The 23,886-nt window shown below is 35.4% G+C and overlaps 1 protein-coding gene and 1 non-coding gene across 2 annotated transcripts; one reads left to right on the top strand and one right to left on the bottom strand.

Moving 5' to 3' along the window:
* Positions 1 to 950: 950 nt before the first annotated feature.
* Positions 951 to 5,368, bottom strand: LOC146146302 (uncharacterized). Its single transcript, XM_083390401.1, has 5 exons — positions 5,322 to 5,368; positions 4,668 to 4,735; positions 4,013 to 4,110; positions 1,912 to 2,049; positions 951 to 1,075 (listed from the first exon to the last, which is right to left on the bottom strand). The coding sequence occupies exons 2-5, from the start codon at positions 4,723 to 4,725 to the stop codon at positions 971 to 973; spliced, it is 399 nt and encodes a 132-aa protein (XP_083246527.1). The 5' UTR covers positions 4,726 to 4,735; positions 5,322 to 5,368; the 3' UTR covers positions 951 to 970.
* A 17,749-nt stretch (positions 5,369 to 23,117) lies between these two features.
* Positions 23,118 to 23,192, top strand: Trnaa-ggc (transfer RNA alanine (anticodon GGC)). Its single transcript has one exon. It is a non-coding gene; the product is annotated as a tRNA-Ala (tRNA).
* Positions 23,193 to 23,886: the final 694 nt, after the last annotated feature.

Raw genomic sequence — 23,886 nt, 5'->3', positions numbered from 1 at the left:
CTCGATAGAAAACAGGTCTATTTAATATTTATTGTTTAATGGCTTCACGTAATGACGTCACATTGTGACGTTATCTCTCAAAATTCCCCCCTCAAACAAAATCCTTGATCCGTTCCTTGTCACACACTGTTGGCGGTGGATTGACTAACACGTTAACCCCTTGAATGTTTACTTGCTTGCTGTACGTTGTACAATGGCAAAACTGAAAATGTAAACGCTTATGCGTGCTTTATGAATTGTTATTCTACTTCATAAATATACAAAATAAAATGAAATTTCATATCCTTGACACTTCATTTGACTTTTGCACCTTCTCTAAATTTATTTGGAAAATTAATCGCTATCCATTTTCGTCTCGTGCTGAATATTGCGAAATATCTGAACTAGGAATTATGCTACGCCCCTATGTCTTTACTATTGACTTAAGGACACGAAGTGCGAGCAACCAACGTAGACATTATTTTATGTCTAATTAAATACCAGAATTTTCGTCAGTTCGTTTTTAACTGAATTTAGGGGGGCTACCAAAACAACTAGCCTGTGGTGGGGTTCGAACTCACGACCTTCCGGTTTTACCGGGACGGTCGCTCTACCAACTGAGCTGCTTGTATCATAGCATACCCTGGAGTTATCTCTGATTAACAGTGGTTGCGCTTGTTATACTAAAATGCGTTAAGTCTACATAGTTTAAATTTAACGGCCACAAAGACCTTTCTGAGTTTGGTTTTGGTCCGTGACTAGAAATTGCCAACCCCTGCTATAGTAAATAAACACTTCACTCGTCGGTAAATCATAAATATATAAATTTATTCAATATATCTGAATTAGTTACATTCGAATCGTCAGTTTTGCAGACGAATGCGTCCAAAAAGCAACAGGCACCGAAAAGTGGAGATAAGTAAAGAGCAGAAAAATATGGGTTATTGAAATAGTTCGTAAGGTTTCTATGTGGCTAAAGGCTGCTGTGAGTCTATCCGGAGCCTTCTTCTTCTTTCGGCATGAACTTGTCCATGTCTGGGATGTCGTCCAAAGTGTTGCAGTTGGCTTCCATGCAGCAGAAGTGGCAAATGTGTACCTGACACAGATTGGTTAGTTACAATACTTATACAAGAAATTTGGAGCCAGTGTTAGATGGCTTTACTTGACTGCTTCGGATATAGTCCGCTCACAGCCCGTTGTTAAAGAGTTGTGCCAGCGCTGTGATAGGATTTTAGACCAGCGCCATATTATGGTAAACTGGTTAAAAACAATAGCCAACAGAAACTAAGCTCTAAAAGATTGAGAAAATTTTCATTTACCAAAAATAGTGAAAACATTTTAATTTTTTGTTCATTTTTTTCAAAACAATTCAAATAATTGTTATGGTAATACCGTGATTGTCAACACACTTTTACCCAATTAAAGTCTCTTAATATACTGAAATGTTAGCTAGCGACAGGCTAAAGACATAACTAGCAGCTACAGGATATTACAACTTAAGAGCAGTGGGTAAACCAGTGGTTCTCAACCGGGGTGCCGCGGCGCCCTGGTGTGCCATTTCTAATGCTCAAGGTTGCCGATAATTATTTTAGATATTTTTAAGAATTGGATTTTTGGTCAATTGGTAAGCTTCTTGATACAACTATTTGTGTACGATTAGAGACCATTATATCAAATGACAATTTCCTGTTTTTAAGTAGATGTTGTTGTTACAGTTCCATTTATAGTGAAATTTTAATAAAATACTCAACGAAAATTCCAGTCGGGGTGCCGATAATCTATTTATTATTTTCGAAGGGTGCCGTAAGCCATAAAAGGTTGAGAACCACTGGGATAAACCAATCAAACAGCCACTTCTAAGTAGTCAGTTATTAATAGCTTGAAAATCTCTTTAGTTTATCAAAAATGAATCTGTTTTTGAGCTGAACTCACCGAGTTCATGTAGGAAGTTTTGCCGTAGCAGATATCCATGTTGTTCTTCTGGTTGTTCATGCAGGCCTCTTGTTCCTTACAACGCTTTACAATCATCGTTAATGGTCCGTTGCGAGCGATCTTAGTCTGGCATGAGTTCTGTAAAAAAAAAGTATAGTTGTTTTTTATAACATTGCAGTTTGAACGAAAATTACAATAATGACGTTAGCTTTATCTCAGTGTAGTTTCCTGTTATTCAATCCTAACTTTTGATCTCCGAACTTTCGAAAATGAAAACCGTGTTTGTAATTTATTTAAATTAATTTCTTTTTTTGTTAAGTTACAAAAGTTTTGTTAAACAAGTTAAGGATCGATGGAAACATGTTTTTCTTTACTGTTAAGTTTTACTCTCAATGAAAAACAAACTAACAGTTTAGTCCAAAAAATTAGTGAAAAAATCTTAAATGTTCAATTTAAATTTAGTGAAAAATCTTACATGCGTTAGATGGCGCTAGTAAGTTGTTAAAAATTTTGCCGCATATTAACGCGTTGCGACATTATGACATTTGACTTATATATCTTCTTGTTGTAAAACACGGCATCCTGACAAAAACTAATTTAGATTTTAGAAACTTCAGCGGCGAATTATAAAAGGTACATTAACCACAATTTAAAGACATTTGTCAAATTCAGTACAAGTATGTATTTTGGTGTTGCAAGTACCAAGGTTTTACCCTTTGGAAAAGCGTCTTTCAACCATTGTTTTAGTGGTTAAAAATAATTTCTACAGTTTATTAACTACATTTATTTTCCTTTTGTAACCGATTAATGTCTTATATTTTCACGCGGTGTAAAATCCAAAGTTTTATTCCTAACTTTAATTGGGTTTATACGCTACCTATGCCCTTGAAATTGGCATTTTGAGCTACCGGTAATAACTTCCCATATGTATTGGTAAAGTGGCTTTTATTCCAATTATTTCCCGGCCATTTCCTTTTGCCAACTAAACCTTACCTGTGGTGACCTTACGAGTAATTGCACTTCCTATTTAATTTGTACTTTGTAGCGTCCAAAATACATACCTCAGGTCTACTTCTACCAACCTCGCCCTTCTAATTGCCAGGTTTGGCAAACCGACGCCGGTTTTAAATGACGTTTATCACACACGAAGTGCTGAATTGGATTAGCGGCTCAATTTTCACACCACAGTTGTAAGGTATTAGGAGGTTTGAAGTCGGAAAAATGTTAGCTGCTTCATGTGTGATAAACGTCATTTAAAACCGACGTTGAGACGAATATGTTAGCAGCATATTGATAGTCTGATTTTCAAGACTTAATATAGTTTTAACCAACTGATTTGTCATGAGCGACAATTTTCAAATTAGACTTTATTAGAACGAAATTTATTGACTCATTATACGTGAAAGTTCGTAATTTTTTAATATATAATTAATTAATTTGGTACCAAGTATTTTAAAATGTTATTGCTATCGGCCAAGACCATTTAAAAAACCTGAATTGCATTTGGTAAATTTTAGTTCCAACTTTGCGAAAGTTTGTAAACTTTTGTGCTATATACCCTTTGTTATTTTTGCAAATAGGCAAAATGCCAATTTTACTAAAAGAGCCATTGATAGCCTATTTTATCGGGTAAAATAAGATTTTCAAAAAATTTATAACCAATGGGGTATTTCTAAACGTAGTTTTTCAAAACATTAAAACACTTAAAATTCTCTTCAAATACGACTGGAAATTGTAAAGACCATTTATTAATATGCGTATATGTAAATATACCTAGATAGAAGCACTTGCCCTTTAAACGTTTAAACAACTCTGTATATATCATAGCAATCTATGTTGAAAATAAAGAGTTATTTGAAACGTTCAAAATGCTACCTACTTCCGTATGGGATTTTATATTCTTATTACGTCTTACTACAACCTCCAACCATTATGCTCCAAACTCAGAATATATGTGCTTTAACTACAATCATGTCAAAACAGAACGGCGCTAAACATAAACTGTTATTTGGACTGAAAAAATAATGCCTTCTGCTCCTATAAATTAGTGTCTGCAGATAGCAACGTTTGTTTTTCAAACACCAAGTGTAAATTAACTAACCTCTCCAGGATTGCAAAGCTCAGTGGTGAAGTTTCCCATTCCGTTCACGCTGTAACCAGTGATGCATTGCATCGCTTCGGTAGCTTCAGCGTCCACATCTGAAAAAGCAGGAAAACCGTTTATTAAGTGTTTGGCTGTTTTAGGCTTTTAATATAGAGGAAGCGGTTTCAATTATGATCACCACAAAAATAAAATATATAAATCGCTGGTAAAAACGTGGGTAATAAAACTTATGTTCGTCTAAATATAATAATTTTCTTTAATGTAAATAGCCATCTAAATTAGGCACGACTAACGTTTATTAAGTAAATGGCTGTTTTAGGCTTTGTTTACGGGAGAACGTTTTATTTTTATCACCACACAAAAAACATCTCTCTGATAAAAAAGTGGATTTAGAGCTTTCTATGAATTATATGAAACAAATTAATGATTCAAATCAAGCAAGTACACAACTAAAAAAAGAATTGGTGTAAACGTAAAACTTAGATGTATTACATTTGAGAATAACGTTCGGGATAAACAACTGTAGACAATGTATAGGCTACATTTCGCGAGAAAGTGTTTATTCTCTTCTTTTCTGAGTTGATTTGTGCAAAACTGCGACCGCAAGCAAGTTGTTTAAAAATAGGTTTTTCAATACACATTTAGTATTTACCTTGGGCTCTTACAGCTGCTACGATACAAAGAAATCCAATTGCGCAGATGACTTTCATGTTGATTGATCTGTTCGCAAAAAACAAACGTCATGAGCATACTTTCGCGAAACCCCACATATATTGCTACTAAATGTAAACCATTTTTTGTCCGGAATATTTTTTAATTTGTGACCTATGTATGTAGGATAAACGCTTTGAATGTTTGCGCGCAAAATAATGAAACAAGTAAATAAATACATTTTATTTATTGTGCCCTCCAGAACGTTTTAAATTTATGGTTCTCTTTATAAAGCTCCAGCGGAGACTTATAATTTCAAATTAGATTATTCTACAATATTACTGAGATTACCCAAACGAATAATTAAGTATGAGTTAATTTTTCAGTAAAAAGGATATATTTTGTGCCGATGTGCAATCGTAAAAATCAACCGTTAATATTAAGGGTCACCAATAAAACCAGCTTTAGGCACATCAGTTAAGGTACTTAACTGTTACTACGTCTAACTTTTACTACGTCTAACTAAAGCCTCCAAACTTTATGCTCCAAAAATACCTTTAATAATGATGGTTTCGTTTAGAACCAAGGCATGGCCTTTTAAGCCACTGCCATATAATGTAATACTAAATTAACGTTAAAACGGAAAACAACGTACCTTTTCGTTTTCGGTTTCCGAAGTTCAAGACTTGCTTGCTGCTTTTCTGATGCTCTGAAGATTTGAATGTGACTTTGAGTTCGACGTTGGCGCCTTATATACGCTCGCACCGGGCCACAAACCTGTCCGGGCACTTTTACGCGCCTCTGAGGCCCAAGGCCGGCCAAAAAACAGGCCGCAAAATAGTGCGGCCCACTTGACCACTTTTCGTAGGCCAAGCCCTTCTTCTCCGGTCAATTAAGGAAAAATGCAGTTTAAATCGAGAATACTAGCTTGACTGTGCTTTACCAGGGTTATAAACTGTGGTGTTCGACTGAAATATAGTTTTCTTGAAAATTAAAGGTAATATACTTGAACAAAACACCCGTAGTCGGTTTCTTAGCGTTTCTAATTTAATATTTTTCTAATTTAATTAACCACATTGTCCTAGTGTACTTGGCGGCGTTAAACTAATTTGCCTTCGTTATTTTTCGACAAAACAAGTTGCATTAACGTTAACGTATTTAACTTAATAGGCGTAACTTGGGGAGTTTTTAGGGAGGTTAGCTTTTTTAAGTTTACAGTAATATCATATGTTATATTTAAACTCTGAATGCAGTTTCCAGCCTTCGAATTGTTTACATCACATTATTACTCAAGTACAAATTGTAGGATCAGTGTAGAATAGTTTATTCATTATTGATTACAGATTTTAATTTTATAATTTTAAAGGGCTTAATTAATACCCATTAAGTTCTTTTCCAAAATAGATAAGTAAAAAAAATGTTCAGAAGCTGAGCTAAAGAAGAGAGCCGGCCAAATTTGACAAGAGGCCCACTAAACTTGGCCATGCCTGTTCAGGTGCCTACCACGTGTTTGCGAGTGACCTTGAACCAGCTGGAGGGCGAATGATGTCACGTGAACACGTGTAATTGGTCGGGATTGGTCGGCTTAATTCGTCGCTACGTATCGATAATGGCGGCGGATTAATGCGGCCTGTCAATTTTTTTTCTTGTCAATTTCTGATCTAAGTTGCCCACTTTGCGTTTCAGGCATTTCAGGTCTTTTAAAAGGCTCTTTCAAAAAAAGTTTGGAATATTTTCTGATCCACGGTTTCCATGTAACCTTTGCCTTTATGACAAGCAGGTTATGAAAAAAAATACAATCGCTTTTCCAACCTTTTTAAAATGCGAAAACATTTCGTAAAATGTTGTCTCGTCTGGCAGTTGTGCTATATAGCTCTTTGTTTTATTTTTTTGTTGTTTGTTTGTTTGTTTTGTTTGTGTTGTATACGGGGGAGAAAATGTTTGTCTTTGACGATGGTTTGTTTCCAGAACCAACGGACGTCACACAAACAGCCAAATTTGAAATAGTTAAATGAAGAAAAATATATAAGTAAAGCATTTTTTTGAAAATTGGAGCATATTTGGTAATATATACACCTATATCACTAATACAATTTTGTAACTATTATTAAAAACCATCAACGTTGTTTTACAAATTGATTTTTTTTAAATATGCCAAAACACTGTTTTATTGCTATTTTTTTAATTTTCCCACAAAAACTTGTGGTAAAAAAAAACTGCCTATCGGCATTTTAGCGACGAAGACAAATCGAGATGGGAAATCCGGCGCTACCTTTACAACAACACGGCCGCTGCATTCGTTTGTTTTGTTTGCATCCAGCCACGTTGCTGTTTACGTTTGAAATACAAACGCACGGCGACCGGCCGGGGTCACTCGAGGTCAAGCGAACATGTGAGCGTCACGCCGTCGACGCGTGATCGGCGAAATTGGCTGGCTGGATGATTAAGGTTTAAAGTTGGGCCTTTTTTAAAGACCGCTTTACGAAATTGTAGGCTCAATCTTTTGCAACTCCAACTGCCATAGCCATGTACCCTTTTTTAGCGTTTTTTCACGTTTGTTGATGTTAAAACAGACTCACAATATCTCTGTTATAACTTTTTTCCATGTGATTAGAATCTAAAAATTGTGTTTTGTGCGAATTTTAAAATTCTCATGGTTAGAGACGCGACCATATTTTTTGTGTAATTAACGCTTTCTTGTGTTTGTCTAAAAGCGTCCTGATTTTAGATTTATACCGTTTTTCTTGGGGAAGTGCTGCAAAGTTGCAAAACGCAAGGTTAAGTTGGGAGTAATAAACTTACCGAAAAATGAGTCCCCAAATTAAAAAAAAATGGCTTAAAATTGGCACTGGAATTTGTTAAAAGTGCTGGTTAATGTTTCAAACAGAAAAACAGTGTAAATAACCCAGTTGTTACCACTTTGAGTTAAAAATACCACATAGACTTACCTCAAATCGGCCCTACATCTGCTATAGTTGTAGTCACGCTAACGTAAAAAACGTTTGGAAAAAAATGTGGTATAATATAAGGAAAAATCCGTTAAAAAGCCTAAAAAGCAGTAAAAATTTGTCATGGTGTGTTACAATTTAACGGCCTGGGGATTTAAAAAGCTATACGCAGTTTAAAGAAAATAATCGAAAACTTTGTGTGAAACCGATTGTAAATAAAAGTTAACGGCGTGCCAGAATTTGAGCTTATTAGAAGTTGTGCATGGTAACTAACAAAGAGTCTAAACAGTGTGTTTTAGACACGGGCATATTTGTTTTTAGTGGGCAAGTTATAATTGCTCTAAAACAAAGCGAACGGTAAAGAAATGAGGTAATATTGATGTGTGGAATCGATTGACGAAATATAGAAAATCGTTCCAAAATTGTAACCATCTACTGTTGTAAGCTGACCATATTAACAGGTTGGTAACAAAAATCGTGTTGAAAATATTAAATTGGTTATAAGAAAATAGGGGGAAACGTTTATTAAAAGGGTTTAGAATCCACGTTCTCATTTTTTACCTGTTACAAAATGGCTATTTAATCAAAAAGGTTTTCATCCATATAGTCTAGCCCTAGTTGTATAAAAAAAAACTAGTTAAGCAAAAAAAAACTAGTTAGGTCACGTTTCACAGGTAGAAGCAATCATCCAAAGCGAGTCATCTTATAATTGCAAATCAACCCGTTTAAACGGTCAACTAGCTGCGCGGCTGTTTTCCCAGAAAGGCGATAAATATTTGATGTTAAGCTCTAAGTGGCCTAAACGTTACAGTTTAATTGCGTATTTGTCGTTCGCTTTATTTTATCACAAAATTAGGGGCCACTTATCCAACTCTAATCGCTACAAAGGGTGTAAGAGAAATCATTTAGATAGCACCAAAATAGGTCAGGAAGTTATGGGTCACTAACAATGGTTAGAGCAGGTGTTCTTAAACTTTTTTTACCGCGGACTACAAAAATTTATTTTGGCTCTGCGTGGACAACGATAGACAAGAAATTTTCAGAGATGACGTCAGAAATTGACGCCACAATACAAATAAACTTCATAAATCTGTTGATGTCGGTCCAAATGGGAAAGTGAAGTGCAAATACAGTTAGTGCAAAACCGTTTAAATTTTAACTAAACTGTTTTCTTTGAAAAATTAATGACTTTTTAAATATTCACTAATATTTCAATTAGGCCTTCATGGACCCCCTAAAACTAATTCACGGAACCCAAGGGGTCCATGGACCCCAATTTAAAAACCCCTGGGTTAGAGAGTAATTGTACTTGGGTAATTGAAGCTGTTCGCGTTCTTGTTTCTGCTAAATTATTTTTAAGATTCACGTTATACAGATTTTCGCTTTGTGACTTAGTGTGTGTTTGTCAGTGTGTACAAAAATGTAAAAACATGTAGCTTTAACGTTTGACTGTAAAAGATTTTTTCATGCAAAAATCAAAACTGCACAAACGCCACAGATTAAGTAAAAATGAGATGTACCGACATGTAAACTAAAGCTTAAAGTCGGTTTGCCTACTGACAAAAAGTAATGTTGAAAGGTCAACTTACGCTTTGGGATAAAATGTTCTAAAATTTAAATTACAATTAATTACGAGTGTGTAGCAGCGATATAACACGCGTGGGATCACTTAGCGGCTATATAGGCGATCATTTTGCCCCATAAATATTGCAGAAAGCAGTATGTAGCGGTAATTATCAAACAATCTTGGTTTCCATTTAAACCTTGCCTTCGTGCTTTTGCTTGTAAATATAACATTAATAGAGTTATAAGAAGAACAAAAGCTGAACAACTGAGGCTGGAAAGTTTAAAGAACATGTTAGATTACAACACATTCAAAATAATGTCATGACCTGATCACCTTATAGTTGCTCGTAATAAAAAATCCCACGAGAATTCACGAGACGTGCCCAGAAAATAATAACTGCTTCGTTTATCTTCCTATTGAAATCATACAGGCCATAAAAACAATATTTTCGAGATATTTATCATGAGCTATTTATAAACCGTTCATTGTTACAAGACAACTTTTAAGCATTTCAATTCAAAAAAACTTTAAAAAATTGATTGACAGGTTTTCTCGGTAATACGTCATGACCCTACCTTATTTCATGTCAGAATTCAGTGCTTTTCCGAAAAATGGAAGTTAGTCATAGCACTCTGGTTATCGGCGGAAAATCCACAGTATATAGTGTCCACGTGTTGGATGCGTGATCAGTTGGTGCTTACAAAGGTTTACGTCACTGCACTTAAACTGAATATTTGGGATAAGGGTTTAATATGATAAGCGCCGTAAATTCCCTGTATATCTTTACATTTACATCTTTCTCTTAACACATTTGAAATTAATTTATATTTTTAAATATGGAATAAAGTTATAGCGAAAACATAATGCTATACCTTATTTAACCAAGAATAAAATTTTTAACAGTGTCTTATGCTTCTTAAATAATTGGATGATCTCTTACGTTCCCTAAACGCTAGGAATAGACAAGTACAACAGGTTCTTTAACCCTTACATACGGAAATCACCAATCGGGCATTGATGGTAAAACTCCCCTGACCAACAAACCACACGCATCCGACGTGAAATGCGCTAGTAGAATCCAGGGGAAACGTTAAAAACCGAAAAACGAATGAAACGTTTCCACTATTAGTTTGGTTTTGATAAGATAGTAAAATGAATAAAAGTGTCATATGCTTGTCAAACAATTAGATAAACGCAAAACCACTCGAAGTTTATATCTTTGTACGTTCTCCAAACGTTAGGAAGTAGACAAGTACAACATGTCCTTCAACCCTTAATACCTAAACATACGTGAAATCACCAATCGGTAATTGATGGTAAAACCCTTCACCAGCAAACCGCATACATCCGACGTGAAAGCGGGTATTAGAACCCAAAATGGTAAACGTTAAAAATCGAAAAACGAATCATACGTTCCCACTCTGCAACATTAGTTCTATCTTTGTACGTTCCCTAAACGTTGGGAATATACAAGTCAAACAGGTTCTTAAACCCTGGGAATGATTCAATCGGGCGTTGCTTGTAAAATCCCCCTCACCAACAAACCACACGCATCCTACGTGAAAGGCGCTATTACAACCAAAAATCAACCTCAAGGCCTTTACGTTAACATTATAGTTGGCCAAACCGCATTGGCCAAAGTCAGACATAGAAGAGGCGGAACCTAGTAATCAATTTCTGCTTAGGTTAGTCCATGCGTAGGATGTGGCTGGCATATGTGGTGTATTAGCACACCCTGCCAAAAATACGCTAAATCTGACTTTTAAGATGGTATATACCGACCGGAATTTGAAAGCCACTCACTTGACACACCTTGCTTTAAGAGCCGGTGTCGGTTGGAAGTAGAGGTGCCAGCTGGGCGAGGAGTTGACCTCTGATCAACTTGTTCTCGCCGTCTGTGGTTTGAGATTGAACCGACGTAACGTTATGTCGCCACATCTAACGTTACAGAGGATTAGGGAGCGGTTGGTTAATGTGCGTTGTTCCAATTCAGAACACATCTCTGCCTTAATCGATAATTTAGTAAATTTCGTTCTTTTTATTAATGAATATCAATCGATTATAATAATGCATGTTTACTGATCACAAACTATTTGTGGAATATATTTGAAGAAATAAATGTAATACTATAGCATTCATTTCTGCCTTTATAAATTACTTATTATAACTAAAAATAGATTTTCAGTTTCCCTAAGGTATATTAGGATAACCGTTACCTGTTCGATCAATACAAGATAAGTTAAACAAACTTGTAATCTCATAAATTAATAAAATCTAAATTCAACTTACTAATTTTAACAATTTATGATAGCGATACAGAGTAAACGGTATAAGATAGAAATGTTTACTATTTCCTGATAAAAATAAACCAGCCGACTTGTTGGCTTATCATTAGTATTAAACAATGTCTAAAATCCGTCCAATACGATTCCAAGTTTGAGATAATTCACTTATCAATCTTCTTTTTCCTATTTAATAAGCACCCATTGGAAAAATTGTAAGCTAAGTTTCCATTTTATTTCTAACTGGACAAAGTAAAACCGCATACTGAGGTTTTGCTTCAGTTTGCTTTTCCTATTTACCCAATGTAATCGAATCTTTACGGAAACGTTATGAGTTTTACCCCTTTTCATTTAAAGTTAATTTTTAGTTTTAATGTTTCAATGAAATACTTCAACGCTATATCCTTTGCTCCATTATTGGATTTAACAATCTTATGTATCGCAATTAAAGTTTGCCTCCTTTCAGAATAGGACAGAATTGCTTATGTCTACATATAACTTCTGTAAATCTAATGTAACTTTCCATTGAGAAATTTAGCATTTCCGTAAATATATTAGCAGAAAATAACTGCTGCCAAACATACCCTGCAGCTCTTATTACTTGTTTTATCCTTACAAGATCAAAATGCCGTGATTTTTGAGCATTGCCTGTAAAGTCGTAATCTTGCGAAAACCATAACCTCTCCAATGTATGACATTATAAATTAGAAGTTGATTCTCTGTCATTTTTTTTTAATATCATATTCACCATACAACGTTCAACAATGAAAAACGACATTAAACAAGACAGAAAAGAAACCATGAAATTAACTGCAAAAAATGTAATTTTTTCTGGTCTTAATAAACATGTTTAAATTTCACCAAAACATCACTGTTTGTCCGAAAAAGAAGGGCAAAAGTTTATAAAGAGTTTGGTCGTATTGGTTTTACAATCGTGTCCATTTTAATTGTGGTATGATTTAGGATTCTTCCGGTGTCTCTGGCGCCTCTGGTGTTTCATCTTCAACCTCCTGTTCAGGAATTTCGGTCAAAGTGTTGCAGTCTTCGGTCATACAGCAGAAGTGGCAAACTTGCACCTAGAATGAAAACAATAGATTAGTGAGGTTACAGAGAGACACTGTACGTTATATTAGAGCAGAAGTGGCAAAGTTGTATCTATTGGAAAACCGTAAATTAGTGAGATTGTAGAAAATTGTCACAACAAATGCGCTCACATAGCACTAAAATTTTGGCAAACAAAATCTTCCTTTAATAACTTTACACTTCGTAAGGTGAAAAATCGGTAGTAAATTTTCATAAGTTTAAATATGCAAGCCGCTAAGTATACAATATTTATTTATTCAAAACATTTTTTTTATAAAATTGACTTGATTATAATTTTAGTTCAACAACTTGGAGCGATATGCCACCAATTGTAATTAATGTTGTCCGATATTTCGCACTTTGTTCCAACACCGATTCTCCGTATTTTGGACAAAAAGTGCCGTGATGCGACAGATACAGGATTTTCGAGGCAAAACGATTTTTATCTAAATTTCCAGCCAAAATTGTCATTGATCTTACGTTTTTCTCGAGAGCTGCGTCGCTGTAGCAATCCACTGCGTTGTTGGCCATGTTGTTCTCACAAGCATCCTTAGCTTTGCACATCTTCGTCACAATACGAAGGACTCCGTTCATTTCAATTCTTGTCTGGCAAGAGTCCTGAATAACGTAGACCATTTGGTTAAGTTTTATAAAACAGTTCGACTTACTTGTACTAACTGGGTCCTGTCAATAATCTCTCTAGTCTCGCATGAATAATTAAGAAGATGGTGGCATGACCTGATGCTACAAGGAAATGTTCTGATAAAAAAAACGAAATTTTGTTTACCGGAACGCCGTTTCAGACTTTTTCGGCGTAGTTCAACCACTGGATACATGGATATTACAATAATGCAGGTCTATAAAATAACTTACAAGTAATTAAACACAGATGCTTACCTGGCCAGCTTGGCATCCCATTGAAAGCATTTCTCCAGTTCCATTTGTAGTCTTGCCAACACTGCATCTAAATGTGGCGACATCTTCGGTTGTGGGAGCGACTGTTGTTGTAACTTCAACTTCTTCCACAATTTCATCTAGAAAACGTTCAAGAAACAAAAAAGTTGAGATATTTGTAAAAAAAATGAAAGACAAGGTGCTATGTGTTATCCTATTCTGGTGAATAAAACAACTTATACAACTTTTAAAGTTTGAGAACTCTGGTGTTTTACAAACTCGTGAGTTAGCCTCGACTCTTAGAGTTTAGACTATGGTTTCAATAGTCGTTTTAACATTTTTTTTGGGCCACCCATTGTAAACTTATCAATATTGTTTGTTTTTAAAAAAATATTATACCTGGTAGAAAAAACTTAAAAGTCTTTTTTTTTATTTTGCTTTTTTTATTTGGCTTACATTTGTTCTGACCTTGGTGTTATGACACATCTTTCTGTGAAATATTATGCGATTATTATCATCACTCACCTTGGGCAATGACTGCTCCAGCAAATAGAATAAAGGCAGCAAAGATGAATGAAGCGTTCATTTTGATCGTTGAAAGTTGGCGGCTGAAAAAACACATTTTTAGCACGTTAAGTTTGAGCTCGTTTACAAAAATAGTCAAACTTACACGTTTGGTTTTCTTCTACTACAAGATTAAAGAACATTCAAATCTGGTTTCACTTATTAGCAGCTTATTTTAGGCATGTATTTATTACACGTTAACCGAAAATTGAAAATAACTTCCATTATAACTTAGTCAAACAGTACTAAACACTAACCTGATAATGCAGACGCCAAAGTTATATTTACCGTTACAGTAAGAAGTACGCTAAGTTTACATATAGGCCTACTCATTATACACTTACCGAAAGTCGTTTTAAAAAAGGTTGAAGGACTGTAGTTAACCGTTGAATGCTGATTCCCAGTTGAACTGTGATCTTATAAGCAGCAAACCGCCACTTATATAGCAAAATACACGTCAAAAAAACGCCAGGGCAGGTCAGTAGAACAGTCAAACCGGTTCAACTATTAACAACGTTCACTCAATATCGACATTCACTGCCCGGCAGCTAATTATAGCCGCGAATTTATCAGGTTACGCTGCGTGCGAAAATTTGAGACACGTCGCCTAAAATTGCGTCCGCCATCATCGGGGTTACGTCGGTTCAACGGCGCTCGGGTTACCTCAGGTCACTGGATTTTAAGCTATTGGTGCTTTGTGGATTTGTAATTAGGGATGTCTGACAATATCGGTGTTAGAATATCGGTTCTCGTCCGATACTATAGTGTGGAATCGCTTCTGATGCGATCTAAATCAGTGGTTCTCAAACTTTTTCTAAAAAATTACGCAACGGTCCCCAAGCAATTTTTTCAATTGCTCGCGGTCCCCTTAAAAATACACACAAATAAACATAACATAACACGTTTGGATGGGACGGGTGCACTTACAGTCTTAGGTAGGCTTGTTGATGCCGTATTTAGTATTGTAACGCTAACAAAATCTGTTTATTTGAGTGAAGCAATCACGATAAGTTTTAAAACCGCGACCGTACAACCCACAACGGCAGCACAGCAAGCTGTAGAAACATAATTCTTATTAGCACAACGCAACGTTATGACGTCACAATTCCCAATTTAGCTCAAAGCATGCAATCACGTGAATGAACAACTAATCGTAGCATTTAATGACGAGCGCAAACACGTCGGAATTAAAATGTTCTCCTTCAGGAGATCTAGTTGATTTTTGTTAGGTGCTTCGCGGTCCCAGAAAATTGTCTCGCGGACCCCAAATGGACCGCGGACCCCAGTTTGAGAACCACTGATCTAAATCATTTTGTGAATATCACACCCATATGTTTTGATATTAAATGTAGAGTTTTCCACCTTTAAAGACAAATTTAAATAAATATTACATTTAAAATAGAAGATAAAAGGCTTTCTAGCTTAAAAGTAAATTTCTACCTAATATCCTGAAAGTCTTTACCATTGCATTTTTTTCAAAGCTTATTTGAACATAGTAATGACGTCATTAGTCATCGTATAACATAACCGACACGTTGTTTCCAAAATATCGGCTATCGGTATCGGAATGATGTACCAGGTATCGGTCATCCCTACTTGTGATATTTAAAGGGAATTTTCTAGTTGGTGTTGCGCTAAACTTAAGTTATTACTTGACAATTATACCTTTTGGAAAATGTTTTTAAAATATTGATCACAGGAATCAGCAAACTTTAATCTAAACCAGTGGTCATTGTCAAACTGTGTGTCGCGGTACTCGTGCCTCGATAGAAATGTTGAGAGTGCTTCGAAACTTTTGGAAATTGAAACTGTTCTTTTGGGGAATTGAAAACTGAAAAATACGCACTACCCATCCACCAAAGCTCGAGGCATGTCGAAAATCTGGCCTTACCTCACTACATATTTTTTTACCTCATTAATAGGTAGACACAATTTTTTTGCGCAAATCTATTTTATTTCTGGATTTTACTTGTCAAATATAGTTTGGACTCCCTTTATTTACAAGTATGCAAACTTCGTGTAATTTAGTTTAGTTAATTCAGATTTTTTTCGGTTTAGGCAAATCAACTATTAACAACGTTCACTCAATATCGACATTCACTGGCAAATCTATAAAGTTTTTGCAAGTTGGACATTTTACCGTGCATAGCACCTCCACAACGTCTACAACTGGATAAACGCTTCTTTGGACATTGCTATTTGTACCAAATTTCTGTGCAGCCTTATAGATGTGGAGTCAATGGCCTTAAAAGTTTATTCCCTAGATTACCTTGAAAAGTAATATTTTATCTCGCAATGTGGTAATTGTTTTTGTGTCGAGTGCGTCAAGTCTCTTTCTAAGGTGAAATGCCAATTTAGATCAATAAAATGAATCATTTTGATTGTATAAATCTTATTAGGAAATTTGCACACGGGTTTGCTCCAGAACATTTTTTTTAATTAATGACATATTACGTCACGGTATGACGTAACAAATTAAATGTCAATCAAATAATAGTATTGAAGTTGATAGCATGTTGTGTTCGACTCACGAAAGGATACTCAATTAACATTAAGATGTTAGGTTCCATCAATCTGAGTGTCAGAAAGTGGCGAAAGCAAGCCGGTACGACGCTCCGCTATTTTTTTACTAGTTAGTCCTGTTTGCAATAGGCCAATAGGCCATCCTGTCATCTCCTTGGATTGAATTTCAACTAGGATTTGACGAACACCGTGTATAGCATACGCAGTGCTGAAACTATAATAATGTTTTACCAAGACGCGTGAAAATTTTCTGAAATATTGTAACAAAGTTACGTCTATCAATGTCCGATAATATCGAATCGATTCGATACCCGGTATTTTAGACTTTCTGTTATGACGTAACTTTGTGATATCATCTGTAAAAAAATTTCATGCGTTCCAGGAAGATATTTTTCGTCGTTCCGACAAGAAAATTATTCTATCTATACCCCTTGTCTAATACCCCTGATTGAGATCCTTTCTGCTAAACACAATAGTTTTTGTGCCGTTTTCATCAAAAATGAATTACTTTCCCAGCATCCATTAAATTCGATTATTGGACACGATATTTTTAGTAATTTTAGTGAATTTACGTAGTAAGAATATCAAAGATTTAGAGCTAGGTATCATTTCGAACGTTTCGAATGTCTCTTAGTTCACTTTAACATGTTGACGTTTACAAAAGAAACCAAACTTCTGTATGGATTTAATATTCTCACTACCTCTTACTACAACCTCCAACCATTACGCACCTTTACTGAAATTAATAATTGGAGTTGTTCTCAAATAGTCGATGTTGCTCGATTTACTACGATTTAACTTTGACTTTTTACAAAATATAAATAAAATTTGTGTGAGAATCAAAATCGTTTGCCTATAAAGTCTTAGACCTTATGCTTTATCTAACCCAGAATTCGAATTTATAATAGCAGTTGATTTTTTTTATATTTTATTTCTTCTATATCATGTTCAACATACAAATTGCAACATGACACAAGCAAAAAGCAAAAGCGCACAACAAAAAAGCTGCTAAAGCAAAGCTAACAGTGCAATTAACTCTTGATTTAAAAAAGTGTGTTTAACATCGAAGTTGCTCTGTTTATCCGACATGAAAATTGAATTAAAACCCTCAAGTTTTTTAATTGTGTTAACATCTAGGACGCTTCCGGTGTCTCTGGCGCCTCTGGTGTTTCTTCTTCAACCTCCTGTTCAGGAATTTCGGTCAAAGTGTTGCAGTCGTCGGTCATACAGCAGAAGTGGCAAACTTGCACCTAGGGAAACAATAGATTAGTAAGGTTATAGAGAGACATTTATATATTCTACTTGAGTGGCTGACAAACTTGCACCTATAGGAAAACAATAAATTAACCAGGTTGTAGAAAGACGTCACACCTACTATTATTTAGAGTTAGACAGTTGAAATAGTTGGGCAAATACAATTAGGTAAAGGCTCGAGAGGTACGATAAAACCCTTCGAACTCCGCATTTATTCCAAAGAGTTGGTTAATAAAAATGCTAGATGGCGGTAAAAACTGTTTTAAACGCTTAGTAATCAAAATATTTGTTATAACATTGGACAATCATTCAAAATTATCTTTCTTTATCTAACCAGGGTGAAAAAATAAGCGCTGGCGTTAGAATAACTAGTTAAACTGCCTAATAATCTGCATACATTAAATGAACTAAAACGATTTCACATTATTTCGCCTTGTTAAGTGGGATTTGTCAGAAAACGACATGTAAATTGCGTTAATTGAGTGGCCTAGAGTTACAAAGTCAGTTGATTTCTTGTGTTAAGATTAAAATGCTACTCTTTTGCCAACATTCGTCAAAAAAATTATTAGTGGATCTTACGTTTTTCTCGAGAGCTGCGTCGCTGTAGCAATCCACTGCGTTGTTGGCCATGTTGTTCTCACAAGCATCCTTAGCTTTGCACATCTTCGTCACAATACGAAGGACTCCGTTCATTTCAATTCTTGTCTGGCAAGAGTCCTGAAAAAACGTAGACCATTTGGTTAAGTTTTTATAAAACTAATGAATTTTGTTTTCTTAACTGAAGTGGAGTTCAATTCTTTAGTTGTGCAATGTGCATTCATTCTTAAAACGACTAAAGTATTTTCCTTTCCTTGTTGCATGATTCTTGTAAGGATGAAACTAATTACCCCATTTTAAAATTATATTTTGTTTTTATTGCGCAAATTAAAAACAAATATAAAACCTAAAATGATTATAATAAAAAAAAAGCTATACTAAACATATGCTTTGAATTCGTAAAATGTCGGTGATTTATTTTAATCGAACTTTTTAAATTTGGGAGGATACGATTTTGTATTTCTTAATTCAAACGATTAAACCTTAAAGAACAACAGGCGCATTTAGCAATTTTCCCTACCGACTACAAGGATTCAAAATAATTTAAAAAATACAGAAAAACGTAACATTATAGCTTAAAGTTTTTTTTAATATTGAATCAAAAATAAAAGTTGCTTTCATGAATATTTAGCATAACATCGAAAGTTTTAAAAATAACTAAAAAAAAAGAAATGCAGTATTTTTCTATAACCTAGATTCTAACCACAAATAATACAATTAGTGAAAGAGCGGTTTAATTCTAATGGTTGTGTTTTGCGGGTGTAGCTATAAAAATGCCAATCGTCACATTAAAAAATACTAGAAATACAAGAAATATGTATTGCCAAAACAAGTTATAAGAAACCCGCGGTAGAAAGTCAAACTCATGCGCAAACCTCTGAAAAGCTACAATCTAGTCCGAAACTTATCAGACCACAGTTCGCCCAAAGGTCTCGTTTCAGACCTTACCTGTTTACTTTCACCACTGCATACATGGATATTAGAATAATACAGGTCTATAAAATAACTTCCAAAGAATAAAGCACAATTGCTTACCTGGCCAGCTTGGCATCCCATTGAGAGCATTTCTCCGGTTCCGTTTGTTGTCTTTCCAACAGTGCATCTAAACGTGGCAACATCTTCGGTTGTGGGAGCGACTGTTGTTGCAACTTCAACTTCTTCCACAATCCCCTCTGAAAAACATTTAAGAAATAAAAAAGTTGAGATATTTGTGAAAAAAAATGAAAGGCAAGGTGCTCTGTGTTATCCTATTCTGGTAAATAAAGCAACTTATAAAACTTTGTACGTTTGACTAGGGCTCTAGTGTTATTTAAACTCGTGAGTTAGCCTCGACTCTTAGAGTTTAGACTTGTTTCAATAGTCGTTTAAACATTTTTTTTGGCCACCCATTGTAAACTTATCAATAATTGTTTGTTTTTAAATAAAATATTCTACCTGGTAGAAAAAGCTTATAAAATCCCATATATATGTTTTTAAACCCGGTTGGGGCAGATAGCTTATGCTGCTTGGTAATGATTTAAACTAAAAAAGCCGACTATTTTTTAAGGCTTTTGTATAGTTAATTTTTTTTTTATTTTGCTTTTTTTAATTTGGCTTACATTTGTTCTGACCTTGGGGTTATGACACATCTTTCTGTGAAATATTATGCGATTATTATCATCATTTACCTTGGGCAATGACTGCTCCAGCAAATAGAATAAAGGCAGCAAAGATGAATGAAGCGTTCATTTTAATCGTTGAAAGTTGGCGGCTGAAAAAACACACTTTTAGCACGTTAAGTTTGAGCTTGTTTACTCAAATAGTCAAACTTACAATTTTGGTTTTCTTCTACTACAAGATTAAAGAACATTTCAATCTGGTTTCACTTATTAGCAGCTTATTTTAGGCATGTATTTATTACACGTTAACCGAAAATTGAAAATAACTTCCATTATAACTTAGTCAAACAGTACTAAACACTAACCTGATAATGCAGACGCCAAAGTTATATTTACCGTTACAGTAAGAAGTACGCTAAGTTTACATATAGGCCTACTCATTATACACTTACCGAAAGTCGTTTTAAAAAAGGTTAAAGTACTGTAGTTAACCGTTGAATGCTGATTCCCAGTTGAACTGTGATCTTATAAGCAGCAAACCGCCACTTATATAGCAAAATACACGTCAAAAAAACGCCAGGGCAGGTCAGTAGAACAGTCAAAGCGGTTGAACGATTGACAACGTTCACTCAATATCGACATTCACTGCCCGGCAGCTAATTATAGGCGCGAATTTATCAGGTTACGCTGCGTGCGAAAATTTGAGACACGTCGCCTAAAATTGCGTCCACCATCATCGGGGTTACGTCGGGTCAACGGCGCTCGGGTTACCTCGGGTCATTACCGTTCTCTTTTTTTGCTTTTCTTTTTTCTTTCTCGCCTCTTAGTTTCCCTTTTTCTCGCTTTCCTTCTCTCTTTCTACTCTCTCTCTTCCTCTCTTTCTCTTTCTTCTCTCTCTCTCTCTCTCTCTCTCTTTCTCTTTAGACAAGTTTCTGCTTGGAACTAAAATTGTGCCAAGCTGTTGCATCGTTTCGAAATGCATTTTTTAAATGCTGTTCCCTTTTTGTGATAACACTACCAAAATGGGACGAAAACAATTTAGAAAATCTAGCGTTATCAGGTGACAACAAAGTTGTTCCATTTTTACTTTAGGAAAAAAAGAGATCAAAATGTTTAAAGTGACGAGTGGGTTAAATATTTAGTAGTGTCATTTTATAACTGACTGTGTGGCCATTTCATTTGACTTTTCCGTATTTTATGCATTTCTATTTACATACATGTTTTAAACTTTGGGCAGCAAAAGAAGCTGGCAACTATGTTGGTCGTTTCGCACTACTCCCCTCTGAGTATGTTTAGCTCAGATGGTATAACGCCTTTTTTAATTGGTGGTTATTTTATGAGACTTTTATTTTTTGTGATTACGGATTTCATAGATCCTTTGCTTAAACGGCAATCTGGTCCTCTATAACTTGACAGGACACATATAACTCGAAACATGCATTTTTTTTTGTGTGGGGATTTTTGTGGGTCGTAATCAACTAAGATAAATAAATTGATTCATACGCGCCATAAACTCAATATTCGGTCAAAATATTTGTTTTTATTTTGACAAATTAATGCCGTTTTTAAATATGAATTTTAAGCCAAACAAGTAAATTGGCATCCTCTGTATCATATAAATGATACAAGCACGTATCGAACGCCTTCTTAAGTAGCTTTGGGATGTAATATCAAGCTTCAATACAGATCCATACATACGGCTAAATGTCGTTTTTTTCTAACAATTCTTAAAACTACAATTAAAAAAAAATAGGTTAACGCGGTAAAATAGTTGTTATTATTACGGAACGTTAAACGTACAACATAACGTGTTGTATCGAGAAACCGAGTGTCTTCATAAATACTCTAATAAACTACATATTGTAAAACTAATTGCACACTGCTGAAAGTTTCTTATTTGAACTAGTTGCCCAGCCCTATTTAAAAACGCCTAAAGGATTTAAAGGGCGCTAATAGCTGCTGCGCATATGTGTTAAACAGCCGCCAAAGGTCCCGGTTTAATTTCACCGCTAATGAATGTAATTCTGTCTGTCAGGTCGGGCAATTTATCAAGTTACAAGGTCGGATGGATTTTCGGCAGACCAAGTGTCCGCTTAATTTGCTGTTATCAAACCGGTTTTAGGACATTTGACGTTATCCAGTTTAAAATTTCAGTCGGATTTTACTAAACAGAAAACGACAGAGTAAATATTTCTTACCTTATTCAAAGGGAATGTATTTGGAGGTCAAGTTCAGTTTTAACCATAGTTTATCTTAAAATATAACATGAAAACAAACTATGAAAAAGAATCCTTTATTTGCCTAAATCAAAATGTTGACCGCGCTATATGCTATAGCTATAGTGATAAATTTAAACCAGGGAGTCGAACCGTAACCGAACCTGAACCGGTTTTTATAAGATTTTAAGGAGCCAAACCGGAACTGAACCGAATAATTTGAAAGTACCTCAACCTAAACTGGACCCGAACCTGTAAGCAAAAGCGGTTCGCTCCAGCATGACGTCACAACTTCTATTTTACCGAGTCAAGTTACGCAATGTTCGAAATTTTATGAATAAATTATGAATATTGAATAAAAAAATCGTTCATTTTTTATTTTTTAGATATTTCAATATTGAGTTGCTGTTTTTTTAATAAGTCACGGAACTTAGATTAAATGACTTACAATTCAAAGATTATTCAATTCACTACATTTATCGAGCCACATTTTGAGATTTAACGCAAATTATATTGTATCTGAACCGGAACTTTATGAACCGGTTTCGAAATAGCGATGGTCGAACCGGAGCTGAACCGGAACTTTTAAATTACTCCGAACCGAAACCGGAACTGAACCGGATACCGAAAAAATCCTTGAACCCGAACCGAACCTGAACCGGAAAAGTCAAACGGTTCGACTCCCTGATTTAAACAAATCGTTATTTAAACAAAATGAGTTAAAACACTAATTTCTTCCTTATCTAAAAAAAAACAATATTTGAAATAATGTATAATGTAACAATCCATACATCTACCTTGTATTAGCCGGCAGCGAAATATCAATAATAAAGAAAGGAACCGTACGTGGAAGAATTGAATTGCTTGTACTAACAGATTGAGCAAGCATTGGCTTATGGTTGCTTCTCGCCTCGCTCCTCTCTGAGCCTGCATAGCTCAGTTGGTAGAGCGACGGCCCCGGCTTGACCGGAGGTCGTGAGTTCGAACCTCACTGCAGGCTAGTTGTTTTTCTAGTCTGCCCTGCTTGCATCATTGATCGACAGATTCGGTGTAGAGTCTGCAATGGCTTTCGGTGTACTAATGATATGTAAGCCGTAATCGTTGGTCAAAAAGCAGCTTCAAAAGGGCTAGATTTCAGTTGTAAACACACATGTGTGTTCATGTTTCATTGCATATGATATGGTACTGTGAATCCCCTTCAATTGAAGTTGCTTGTACTAACAGATTGAGCAAGCATTGGCTTATGGTTGCTTCTCGCCTCGCTCCTCTCTGAGCCTGCATAGCTCAGTTGGTAGAGCGACGGCCCCGGCTTGACCGGAGGTCGTGAGTTCGAACTTAACTGCAGGTTGGCTTTTTTTTCTAGCCTGCCCTGCTTGCATCATAGATCACCAGATTCAGTGAGTCTGCAATGGCTTTTCGGTGTACTAATGATACTTAATCCTTTATCGTTGGTCAAAAAGCAACTTCAGAAGGGCTAGATCTCAGTTGTTAACACACATATGTGTTTGCATGTTTCATTGAATACGTGGGTAGATTCAGGATTTCCTCTTGGGTATATTTGGACATAACGTCACATGATTGCGTCATGACTTGACGTCATAAAACAAGGGACCGTTAAAAACCTACAGCAAACCTGATAAATGTCATGCAAGGTCATTTCGATACAACTTTCGTGTTAACATGACTTCAGAAAT

The sequence above is a fragment of the Ascidiella aspersa genome, chromosome 5, assembly GCF_963924565.1.
Source record: "Ascidiella aspersa chromosome 5, kaAscAspe10.2, whole genome shotgun sequence".
In the NCBI taxonomy this organism is placed as follows: Eukaryota; Metazoa; Chordata; class Ascidiacea; order Phlebobranchia; family Ascidiidae; genus Ascidiella; species Ascidiella aspersa.
Note: the sequence above shows the minus strand (reverse complement) of the source record. Positions and strands in the feature narration are given on the sequence as shown.